Source organism: Triturus cristatus, chromosome 3_2 (genome assembly GCF_964204655.1).
Source record: "Triturus cristatus chromosome 3_2, aTriCri1.1, whole genome shotgun sequence".
NCBI lineage: Eukaryota > Metazoa > Chordata > Amphibia > Caudata > Salamandridae > Triturus > Triturus cristatus.
Genome location: NC_140584.1, coordinates 58,905,294 through 58,918,358, shown reverse-complemented (window position 1 = coordinate 58,918,358; position 13,065 = coordinate 58,905,294). Strand labels below are relative to the sequence as shown.

The 13,065-nt window shown below is 42.5% G+C and overlaps 1 protein-coding gene across 1 annotated transcript in view; it reads left to right on the top strand.

Annotated features, from left to right (window-relative positions):
- NCAPD3 (non-SMC condensin II complex subunit D3) overlaps window positions 1-13,065 on the top strand; it is a 1,141,478-nt gene that overhangs the window by 789,962 nt on the left and 338,451 nt on the right. Inside the window, exon 26 of the mRNA XM_085646993.1 lies at window positions 7,062-7,300. Within this exon, the coding sequence (XP_085503119.1) occupies window positions 7,062-7,300 (239 nt within the window). The remainder of the gene's footprint in view (window positions 1-7,061; window positions 7,301-13,065) is intronic.

Sequence of the window (13,065 nt, the reverse complement as noted above, 5' to 3'; positions counted from 1 at the left end):
TTCCTTTCCTTGGCCTTGGGCGGAGGTTTTGTTGCCTCATGTGAGCGTGGGGTGTTTGGCCTCTTTGCGCTTTGCCTTGTTTCGTCTGCTGAGTGAGGAAAGGCTATCTTCTTCTTCTCTTCACCCGTTCACGAACACCTATGTGCACACTGCTTATTGGGTTACTTGTGCATACAATGTAATGTAGTGCTGATATAACTACTTTCATTCTGAACACTAATTACTCTGGTCTCCCTTATTACCCCGTTCTTAGCATTTATAATTTTCATTGAGGGATGGGGAGCACATCTCCAAGAACTAGAGGTCAGCAGAAAATTCTCACCAAAAGAAAGTTATATCACCCTTCTGGAACTGAAAGCAGTTTGGTAGGGATTCAAAGCTTTTCCTACCAAGGTTACAGAGGCTGGAAGTTTTCAGGGCCTGATTTAGATCTCGGCGGACAGGTTACTCCATCAGAGTGGTGACAGATATCCTGTCCACCGAAATTTAAATCCCATAGGATAAAATTGAATTTATATTTCGGAGGAAGGGATAGCCGTCACTGTTGTGAAGGAGTAACCCTTCATGAAGATCTAAATCAGGCCTTTAATCTGCACCGACACTACGTCCACAATGTTTTACCTAAACTACCAAGGTGGTACGAGATAATGCCCTCTATCCAAGGAAGCACAACAAATATGGACTTGGTGTCATACAAAACAAGGTTTTCCTGAAGGCGAAACACGTTCAGGGCACAGAAAACCAATGGGCGGACAAACTAAGAAGGTCTTTAAAGGAATGTCATCAGTGGGAGTTGTCAACCAACCTACTCAACAAGATCTTCAGCAGATGGGTAACTCCTTCCCTAGACCTCTTCGCAAATTCAAAAAATGCCTTTAATATGCAAGCAAGTTCCCACACAAGGCTTTATAGGGAAATGCACTTCAAATGTCTTGGGCAGGCCAGTTCGCGTGTGCGTTCCTGTCTATACCTCACATCCCGAAAATACTACACAAGATAAAACAAGAGCCACCCCGGATCATCCTAATAGCCACGGCGTGGCTGAGACAGTTCAGGTATACGGAACTTCTCTTAATGTCAGAACAGCAACATGCTCAACTCAAACCAGTCTATAACTATACCAGGACAATGGGCAGGTAATGTACCCAAACCCAGAATCTCAGAATTTAGCAGCTTGGATCCTGAATACTATGAATTCCATCAGTTAGATATCCCTCAGCAATGTAGAAACATCTTAGAAAAGCTAGATGAGAATCTACAAACAAGTCCCACAGAGCAGAATGGGTACGATTTGGTAACTGGTGCGCAGCCAACAATTGTCATCTTTTCACTTCAGAGCCTGCACAGGACCTTCCTTGCCTTCTCTCATTAGCTCAATCTGGTCTCTGCCGCAGTTCAATTCAAGTCCATCTCGCTGCACTCCCAAGATCCAGACGTTCTCACAACAAAAAATCCCTTTGGTTGGATAGTCTAATAGGAGTTCCTTAAAGACCTGTGTAGAGCCTTTCTGCTAATCAGAAAACACACCAATAACATGACAATTTAACACAGTCCTGGTGCAGCTAATGGGACAATCTTTTGAACCAATTCAGAAGGCCGACATCGGACACCTCACATGGAAAATGGCACTTCTACTAGCATTAACGTCTGCCAGACGTGTTCGTGAAATACAAGCATTTACAGTGCAGGAGCCTTATATACACTTCAAAAAAGACAGTCATCCTGCATACCAACCCCAGGTTCATACCAAACATACCTACTGAATTTCACCTCAATAAACCAATTGTACTACAGACTTTTTTTTCTAGAATCCATCAAGTGCAGTGGATAAATCATGTCAAATGATGCTTTACATGTTGCTTGGTATAGACTGTCATTCTGGTTGCTTTTGCGCCCCCAACAAAAGGCCAGCCAGTTTCAAAAGCAACAATAGTGTTATGGGTATCCAAAGCTATCACTTTCTGTCACGAAAAGCCAGAAGGCTGATGGCATCCAAAGTGCGCACACACACTACCAGATGTGTGGCAACATCCACCGATTTGTTCGCAGGAGTTCTGCTTTCGGACATATGTAGAGCAGCCACGTGGTCCAACATGCATACGTTTAACAAACATTGTCTGCATGTTGTTAACAACAAAGATGCCGCAGTGGGCCAAGCAGTGCTTCGAAAGGAACCTTTTTCAATAAGGTGAGCTCATTGGTATTTATTGCTAATCATTTTTTTTCTTAACACTATGTATGCATAAGCACCTATATATATTTCCTGCCTGCCTTAGCATACAAATTCATTGATGCCTTAATTTTCTTTTTTAATAGTATAACACTCTCTATTCAGATACAAGCATGTGAATGTATGAAAGCTTCAATACTGGAGAAAAAACAAGTTACTTACCTGTACACTGTGTTAATCCAGCATTGATATCTTTCATAGGTTGGCATGCAACCCACCCTCATCCCCTTCAGTCGCTCACCTCATTGGCGTTTCTTACCTTGTAGCATGAGTAGCTTGAAATCACAAATGAATATGCTAGCTCCAGACGAAAGGAAAATGACTGTTTCCCTATTTAGGAGTAGAAGTCGGGGTTGAATTATGGACGTCACAGAACTACTGCCAGAATACGAGGAAATTCCATTCTTATGGAAGAGAAAGCCTCACACATATATTTGTGTCATGCTTATTCATCGGCTACCTTTCCCCACCGTGGTAGGACAATCCCACAGGGGCGGAGTCAACCTCCTTATGGACTCGGACGGAGGAGGTAGTTCTTATATAAAAGTTAATAGACAATTATGGCATCCAGGTAAGTTAATAATACATTGCGGTTCCTCGCACCTAGATGAAAGATGTGTACACTACTAGATATAATTACTGTGGAACTCCCATCGCAACAACAGGGAAGATGCAAGCATGTGGAGAACCACAGGGTACAGGTAAGTAACTTGTTTTGTTTTTTCTATGTATTTAGCCATCACAAAATGCCACTGTGGAATTTACCTCAGGTGTGCGTCCAGGGTGTGTCTAGCATCTCTTAAGCTGGATACTCATCTAAAAGTCATGGGCCTCTCATTTACCAATTTAATTATCTTTGGATCGCATGCTGTTAATGAGATGAAATATATGAAGAAAGAGGCTGAAACCTTGAAAGCAGTAGTTTTGGAGGAGGAAAAAGATTTACTAATCTCCATGCAAGTGCAAGGATCACACATTTCAACAGAAATGGAGGATTCAATCCCCTCAGTGGTGGTATATTCAGCGATCTCGAGGACAATACCAAAGTTGTTCTAGCAGAGGTAGGGGTTACCAGCAACACCAGAAGCCAACTTCTTTGGGGAAATCAAATTTTCAATCAAAGAAACGACTTCGCCTTTTCCTCTGATCTGTTCACCTCCCTGGTAAAAGGGAGTGTTTCAAATGACCTTGCAAATGTGAAATTAATAACCAACAGATGGGAAAAACAAATTATTTAAAACGGCTACAGCTTCAGTTCAAATTCCCAGCTCCAGCAACCCTCCAAAACCTGTGCCAAAGCACCAGCTGAGATTATTGACTGAATGTTATTTCTCTTCCTAAAAATGTGTGCAGATCATGTTCCTTTGTCTCTAAGAGGAAACAGCATCTATTCCAAACATTTTTTGGTCCCCTGATAAGTCCCAAGAAAAACTCAAGCAGGTACTGGACCTGTGACATGCCAAATGCAACAAAAGACCAAAATAATTCAAAATATGAACTTTTTGCCAGATGCATACACAGCTCGAGATTGGAGTGCTCTGTGGATTTATAAGAGCTTTTTTCCGCATCCTGGAAGGCGAAGGAGCACCAAAGTTTTTAGAGAATCCCTATAAGGAATGCTTACTACTAGTATACTTCGGCTTGAAATAGGCTTTAAGACCTTTTTCAAAGTGTTTGACTGTCATTCCAGTTCACCTTCACTATAAAGGATTTACATACATAATGACCTTCAGTTTGTGTCTATTAAAGTTCATCTTGCAGCCATCAAGAAATACAGAAAGGGACCTGCCCAAATATCATTCTTAATGATTTCAGTAATAAGCGTTTTTAGGGAGCTTAAAGAAAATATTTTATCCAAGATGGGCAGCCTTCTTACCCATGGGAACTTAACTTGCTTCTCTCCAAAATGATGTCTTCTTGCTTTGAGTCCTTATAGAAAGCCCCATTCGACCATCTTTCCTGGAATGTTGCGTCCTTTCTTTTTTTAATAAAGCAAATTCATTGTGACTTAACACAGTCACAAATAAATCATGCTGTTTTTATTTCTTTAAATTCATTTAATCATACTTGTGCACATAGGTTATATATATCTGTGTGTGTGTGTGTATATATATATATATATATATATATATATATATATATATATATATATATATATATACATATGTGTGTGTCCAATAAAGCGCTTCCAAAGGACTCCCCTGTGTGGCCTCTTGCCTCTTTCTACTGGAGGGGTGTTTGTGGATGTTAGCGTGCTAGCCAGAGGTGCGATAAGAGGCCCCATTTTGCAAGTAGGCTGGAGCATTACTGGTTCTCCAGCGGCAGTTTTTTTCTCCGTCCAAGTTATTGGAAGGCTCCAGCCCGCCTCGAGTGGGAGCCTAAGCAGGGGCTGCTGCTAGAAGCGGCTTGTGACTTCACGAGGAGCTATCTTCCTTGTATTTTAGCTCACGGCGCGGCTGACACCTGCACGAGGGGCTGAAACGTTAAAGGGGACCAGAGGAAGCCCTGTGACGCACAACAAACCAGGACTCGCCATTCGGACACTCGATGCCTTGCCCTGCAGAGTGAAATCCAATTGGATTCAATTTTCAATCAGCCTCCGTCTCTCCCGCAATACCTTCCCAGGCATGGTGAGCTCTGGGAACTGTAGTGTGTACCACGCTGTACCTGGTGTGCGAGCATGTCATCAAGGGTGGAGAGTACTCCCTCCATTGGGAGTGCTGCAGGACATTTGAAGGCGGGGGTGGAGCTATATCCTGGTAGCAGCGGCATCCGAAGAAGGCAGTAATTGCTGAAATGCATTATGCCCAAGCTGTCCAATAAAGCGCTTTCAAAGGTCTCTCCTGTGTGGCCTCTTGCCTCTTTCTACTGTAGGGGTGTTTGTGGATATGTGTGTGTGTGTATATATATATTCACTTAAAAAACCATAGGTTTCACACGTTATAGTTAGCTGGACATTTCCCTCGTAAAAAACCAATGAAATTCCCCCGTTATAGTTGGTGCAGGCAACTATAACTCACGCGACCGCAATCCTCTGCTGATGACGTCAGATATTACATCACTGTATTTAGACATCTATTTACCCATGTCTTCTTCCATTAATCTGTAGCTATACATATATTACAAATATTTATTTTTCAGAAAGACACATATGTAATCAGTGATGTAATATCTGACGTCATCAGCAGAGGATTGCGGTCGCGTGAGTTATAGTTGCCTGCACTAACTATTACGGGGGAATTTCATTGGTTTTTTACGAGGGAAATGTCCAGCTAACTATAACATGTGTGAAACCTATGGTTTTTAAAGTGAATTTGTACGTTTTTTTAAATGCTAAGTTATGTATTTATTAATAATTTTTTTTTTCAGGTTCTTCACCGTGCGCGCATGGTGCGCGCACGGTGAAGAACCTGAAAAAAAAAATTCACACACCGTGCGCGCGCTGTGGGCGCTCGGTGCGCTTCGCGCACCGAGCACCCACGATGCGTTGTCCGTGCCGTGTGCGCACAGTGCGCGCACCCCGCGCTAAAAAATTTTTTTTCATCCTTGGGGGTCCTTCAGTGACCCCCTGACAAAGGCTAGGGGGTCAGGAACTGTCCACCCTGCCCCCTTTTCACATTCTCCACCTTTGTTTTTCACTGCCTCAGACTGCGAGAGACAAAATGGCGGCCAACACTTCCTGATTTCGACCAACTGGAATGTTTACTGTCATGTAACCACCAATCAGAATTACGCTCGCGCACGTCAGCGTGCGCGTACGGTATGCTTACCGTACGCGCACGGTGCGCGCCTATAGATATATATGTACTTTTTACTGAAATTTTCGCAGGAACTACTGAACAGATTGACTCCAGATATTCAGAAGGCACATCCCTGACCTGAGGACTTTCTCTTTGCCAAATTTCAAATAATTCTGTTCAGCCGTTCGGGCTGTACCTTGGACTAAAGGTCCCTATGGGGAAAACGCGTTTTGGGACCCCCCTTTTTTCTCGGCCCCCGCTTGACTAATCACCCCGAGACTTTCAGGGTAGGAGCGGAGCGCCCCACCTATTTTGAAAAATTCGCGAGGATTCGTCAACCGGCGCCAAAGTTATTCAAAATAGAATTTTCAGATTTCCTAAGGAAACACGGTCCTAACTATAACTATCTACTGGCGACCGATAAAATAAATATATATATATATATATCCACAACTCGTAGCGCCACTCCGTACTAGAGTTGTGTCTTCTAAGCAAACAATTGCTGAATGGATTGCTTTGTGTATCACCTGCTGTTACCATTCAGCTAACAAACTTATTTGTGGCAAACCTTGAGCACTTTCTACTTGAGGGAAGGCTGCTACTGCTCCCCGATTAAGGAACTTCCAGTTTGCAGAGGCAGCCACATGGAGTTCTTTTCAAACCTTCACAAAGCATTGTTGTTTAGAAGAAGATACCAGAGTTGAGATTTTAGTCGATCAAGCCCCATTAAAGAACCTATCTGACTGAAGCTGGCTATGTCTGTATTGCTTTTGAAAAATCTGTGAAAGTTGTCCAGTTTTCTACTATGTTAACGTGACACCAAAATTTGCAGATTTCTAATTTTGAGCTGATGGACAACTTTTGAATCGTGCTTCATTGATGAAAAGCAGTGTTTGGGAGTCCTCCACACATGTTGTTGGGAATATTCTGTTTGTATTACTTCAATTAGGACACCTATTAAGCAGAATTTGTATTACAAGAAAGACTTTCTTAGCTAAAGCACTTTTTTTACTTTATTCAAAGTGATACTCACATACACTCTGTAATTTAATGAAATGAATCAACGTTTATCTATGGTATTTATTTGGCAGGGAAGCTGTGCTTACAGCACGAGGATCTTGCAAAAAAGTGTGTTCCTGCCCTGGCAAGGGAGCTGGAGATATGCCATGATGTAGCTGTCCGCAATAACGTGATTATCGTGATGTGTGATCTGTGCGTTCGATACACCACCATGGTGGACCGATACATCCCTAACTTGTCTGTGTGTCTCAAGGACAATAATCCATTCATCCGAAAGCAGACACTTATCATGCTGACCAACCTCTTACAGGTGAGAATGAGACATGCACGATATCTATGGTTCAAGCTCTCTGTATATGTCCTGGAACCTGTTGTCAGAACTTTGGTGTTGTGACAGGTTACCTGTTGAAGTCAATGTGTTGCTGAAGCCTTTTTGTGTTTGCTGTATTTTGTTGCAATGGAGTTAGTGGTCTGTCTATGTGCATTTTATCAGTTGGAATTGAAGGTGATTCAGGTTAGTGTAGGGTGGGCATTTCCATATGCTTATGTTCTCTGTGAGCGTGTTTGTGAAGCTAAAATGTTCATAGGGGAAATAGGTTGTGGATGTGGGTATACGTTCACAAAATGAATATGGAGTGCTTTGCTTCTCCCTGAAGGAATGATATGCACAGTGCAATACAGAAAAATAAGGATTAAGAAAAGAAGCACAAAAGTGAATTCCAGGGCATTAAGAGTCAGCAGTTCAATATAAATAGTAGTAAAAATAAAATGTTAAACAAATATTCAGGCTTTAGTGAAAACTCATTACTCAACAGTGCGTTTTAATTGTATGATAAAATTCAAATGCACATGTGACATGTTGCAGTTCTTTGTAAACAATTAGTATGTATTTACTTATATTTTCGTTTTTCCCCCTTGTGAATCCTGCATGGACCAGCAGGGCATCTACCCCTACCTATGAACTGGCATCTGTTTCCCATAAGATCAGTTTCTTGGAAGAGCACCTTGTTCAGTTTTCAGTGGTGCAGCAATTGAGTAACTGTTCTTCGTTTAATCTTATGCCGAACCAGTTCATATTCCAGGAAATGATTGTTCTGTGTGAGCGGATGCTGTCCTGTGTTCTCCTCTCTGCCATGTCCTGTTGTCAGATCACATGGGGGGGAACCTTAGTACTTGTATGCACCTGAAGCAGTGTAGGATAAGTCTACCGCTGACAACACTCTGAGGCTTAAAGAACGTTGAACAAAAGCTCCCACTCCACAATATCGCACGATGGGTTTTGAACTTTCTGCCCCCAATGCGGAATTGCTCTAATACTAACCTTTAGGCCTTCAAAGAACAACTGTATAGTCCATGCCCTAGCAAATGGAAATACTGCTGTTTAGCATGCAACAAAACAATTCACAAGATGTGGTGGAGTTTGCAGGAGGACTAATTATTCTCTTTTCCTCCACCCAGTGACTAATTGCAAAAGAGAAGGACTGTTGGAGAATTGTGCACACCCTTCAGGAAGTGATGGGGCCTCAGGTTCAGTAAATGGTCAATTTTGTCCCAGCACCTCAGTACAAGCAGGAGTTTGGAGAAGAAAGTTGCCTCCAGAGTTATGTTAGAGTGTAGATGTGGTGTATCAAACACCACTGCAGGCTCTGAGCCACATACTACCACAGCATCTAGATTTTACAAAGTGGATGCTCTTACAGTGTCTTCTGCTTGAAGTTCATGGTGGTCTTGATTCATTCCCCGGGCTGTCCCTGTCGGATCTGGTATGTGCATTGTGGTTCCTCGGGGCGATCCTTGTTCCACTTAGTTGCCTGTCAATGTTCTCAGTGGTTAGCCTTTACGTTGTGATCCCATAGTCAGTTTATGGATTACTTTGTACCTTCCCTGATGCGTCCCTGTTTCCCCCATCCTTCATACAGTCCCTCACTTCTTCTGGTGTCCGAAATTCCTAGCTTTATACCACGTTTAGCTTTGCTGTGAACATAGTCCTATATTTCATCCTCTTGTCACATAAATTCCTTTTTACTTTGCCAAAGCTCTTTCTCTGTCATTGGACCGCTTGAATGATGTCTGAAAAAAAGAAGCATCATGACATCTTTGTCGGGGATTGGTACGTTGGTGTGGACGTGTTGTAGGATAGCATCTTGGTCCCTGTAATTTAGGGATTCTGGATTGTTAGGCAGGTACTTTGTTTTTTCTTAGTTGTAGACAGGCTCTGCTCTCAATCGCAAGCCACGCCCGCAATTCTTTTTCCAGAAGCCCATTTGCTTCACCCTGATACTTGATCCCACGCTGTTTAATCTTTAATGATCGATTCGTCGAGTGGCAACCAGGAGAACACGATCAGTAAGCCACATGTTGACCCACAACTGTTTGTATTAGTGATGACCTAACAATGTGGTTAATGAAGTGCTTCAAGCTGTATTACTTGACTATTAAATAACTGTTACTTACAGAGAATAGGCTTTAATAGCAAACCGAGATTAGTTCTGATGAATTGTAATCCGGTGGGCCACAAAGGTTTTTCAAAAAGTTAGGAGAAGAAAGCTTGTTTGTAGTAGTGCAGCTTACTCCAGTTATGGAACTTTCATAAATTCACATGCTTGAATCCTTCACCTTCGTCGAGATGGGAGTCCTCCTGTAGCTTAATAGAGCAATGTACTGATAGGTATAGACTAGAAAAGGCCTAGGCATCTTAGTTTAATAACCTATCCTCGTCATTTTAAAAAAGAGACCAAACTTGAAGCTTAGCCCACTCAAAATGAACCACTCTTTAGAACCATCCTGTGAGAAGCTCCAGTCCCTCAGATTTTCTACTGCATGTTGTGCTAGGGAGTCTACATTGAGCTCTGCTCAGTTTATCCTGTTATACAGTTCTCACAGCGGTTTTCAAGGATTGGTGTAAATCTATAGGTATATAAATACATTTACAGATATATATTAATCATGTAAATCTGAACTTTTTGCGACTAAATCTGACTTCATGTCAGAGAAAGCAAAAAAAGTCTCTCTTGGGGAGCTTACCGCCAAGATCTTCAAGTCAGTGGCAAATAGCATCTAGACCAGCGTCAATTTCACATCAACATACTGGAGTTAAAGGCAGTACAACTCGCCTTGCAGGCATTTCTCCCAAAGATCCAAAATTCGGCAGTGCTTATCCGTATGGACAACACGACAATGACGCACTACATCAGCAAGCAGGGTGGCCATGATCCCACCTCCTCTCCAAGGAAGCCCAAGAAGTAACAAAATGATCCATCTCACACAAGGTGCGTCTTCGAGTAGAACATGTTCCCGGTAAACACAACACCATAACGGATGCTCTCAGCAGGCTGACATCATGCCACAAGTAGGAGCTACACCAGCAGACCCTGGACAACATCTTTCTCCACAGGTACAAACCATATCTGGATCTTTTCACAACTCCCCAGAACCGCAAATGCCGTTTTTATGCAAGCTGACATCCCTAATGGGAGTAATGGATGAATGCCTTTTCAGTTGCATGGTCTGACATCTTTGTCTACGCCTTTCCTACAATTCTTCTCCTCCCAAGAGTACTCAGGCAAAACCTTGCAAACTAATTCCCATTGCTCTATCGCGTCCATGCCAACAATGGTTCACTTAGTTACTTCTTCTCTTCTCTCTCAGGAGTATTACATTTAAGTCAAACCATTCCCCACTCTCCTGACAATGCACCAGGGGCAAGTTTTCCATCCGGTTCTCAAGTCTCTTCATTTATCAGCATGGCTTCTGAGTTCCATTAGTACCAACATCTGAAAATACCATTGGTCTACAGAGATATTCTAGTCTGGGCCCGTGCTGATAGTACCACTAAAACCTAACGCCTCAAATGGAAAAGGTTCTGCATCTGGTGTCACCAGGCTAAGGTACACCCTCTTTCCTCCTCTCCGGAAGAAGTTCTCCCTTTATCATCGTCACCTAGCACAGTTGGTTTTAACTCATTCTTCCATCAAAGTCCATATAGCAGCCATTTCCTGTTTCAGAAGATCTTCCACATCTCGGTCACTATGATCTTCCAGAATCATTAAACAGTTTATCAAAAACATATTCCGTATATTTCCTCATGTAAGGCCACCACCTCCACTGTGGCACCTAAACACTGTTCTGTCACAACTAATGATGGATCCATTTGAGCCTGTGCACAAAGCAGATATAAAATGTATTTCCTGCAAGTTGTCTCTCCTTCTTGCCTTGACCTCTGCCAGAAGAGTCAGTGAGATTCAGGTCTTTAACATACAAGATTCCTTTCTCCCATTCAGGGACAATAGTTATTCTCCGGACAAACCCTAAATTCATTGCTAATGTCCCTACAGACTTTCAACTGAACGAACCAGTGGTTCTCAAGACTTTTTTCCCAATCCTACCACGTCAATGGAAAGCAATTCATTCTTTAGACGTAAAGCAATGCCTAAAATTTTATTTAGCCAAGATTAAAGCTTTCCGTAAATCTTCTCAGCTATTCGGGGCTTACAGTGCTCCAAGGAAATGACTTCCACTCTCCAAGCAGATAATTTGCGGATTGATTTCCAGCACCATTCAATTTTGTCACCAGAAAGCTGGCAAACCCTTGAGTTCAAAGGTTCATGCATACTCTACAAGGACTATTTCTACCTCTACGGCATTGTTTGCCAGAGTGTGTCTTCCTGAAATCTGCCAAGCAGCAACTTAGAAGAACAGACACACCTTTACTCAACATTACTGCTTGGACTCGGCAGGTCACAATGATGCAGCAGTAAGCCAAGCAGTGCTTCAACATCTTTTCCAATAAAGGGGAGACATCCCTGTCTTTGCGATATTCGTTTGTTTACGCACCTTTTCCATGTTTATCTGTTTATTGACGGAAAGGCAAACGTATTTTCCATTCATACGGCTATGTTCTTAATAACCTTGTATCAAGGTTTTCGTTTATATATGCTTATGGTTTGCTTATGTTTACTACGCTTCTATGATACTTCATGTGTGCAGTTCTCTCAAGGGGGATTTCCATCTATAGTCGTAAGCGCTTGAATAGTACCGCCCAGGCGCGGGGACCCCGAAGCACTTCCTTAAATATATCTTCTTAAGTGGGTATTTTTCCCCTTCCTTACAGAAGGCCTGCAAAGACACTTAGGAGACAGAGAGATAATAATGCAGCCTAAATAAATAGGTTACACTGGCCACATGTTCATCTTGAAGTGAAAAAAGGGTGCAAGTATACTATATTTTGTGCCATTTTGTAGTGTTTAACACACAGAAGAATCCCCTTCACAAAACTCCTTTTTTCGTGATAGAGATGAAAGGTAGAGAACAGAACAGCCTCATAGGCTGTCATTATATGTCTTTAAAATAGACGCTGTGCCTTTGAAAATCCAGAGACCACCAGTATCCCATCATGTACAGCTAGTGGCAGTTACTTCAGTTCTTTTTTCCGGCTCCTGCTTTCAGGACTCTGGAGCTTTGAGCTTGACCAATTTTTATTTTTTCTTCAAAATTCACTTCTGAATTTAACAAATAGCCACTTCACTCAATGTCTTTGTGCTTTTCCTACCTTTTTCTGACATGAATTTCTACAGTTTTCACTCAAAAATGCCATCTCTTTTTTAAAAGTGTTAAGACTGTGGTAGGCAGAAGGCCAAGACTGATCCTCACAGAGTGTATATACTATGCTTGCCTGCAAGTTATTTTCCTGACTCTTGTCTCATCTGTAAAACTTTCTCAAAGTGAACTCTGTGTGATAGAGAGAAGATTTGACTCCAAGGAGCAGTGGAGCGATGACAGCAGCAGGCCCAGTCTTCAGGTGGGACTTCAGAACGAGGAGAGGGTCAGTTCTCTAGCAGGGCTCTGTCTTCAGCCTCTGGGGAGCTCCCCAGCAGAAGAAGGGCTTAAAAACGGTGCCCGTCTCGGTTGACTTCGAGAGGTGGTACATCGCTGACCTGTTCGTAGGGCTCAGTGTCGAAAAGACATTGACGTTCCACGTCGAGAAGAAGAACTTCAATGCTGCTTACAAAGCTGACAATGAGGACACCCTGGTCGGTGTCTCACGAAGCCCTTTGCTTATGGCAAAACCTTGCAGGT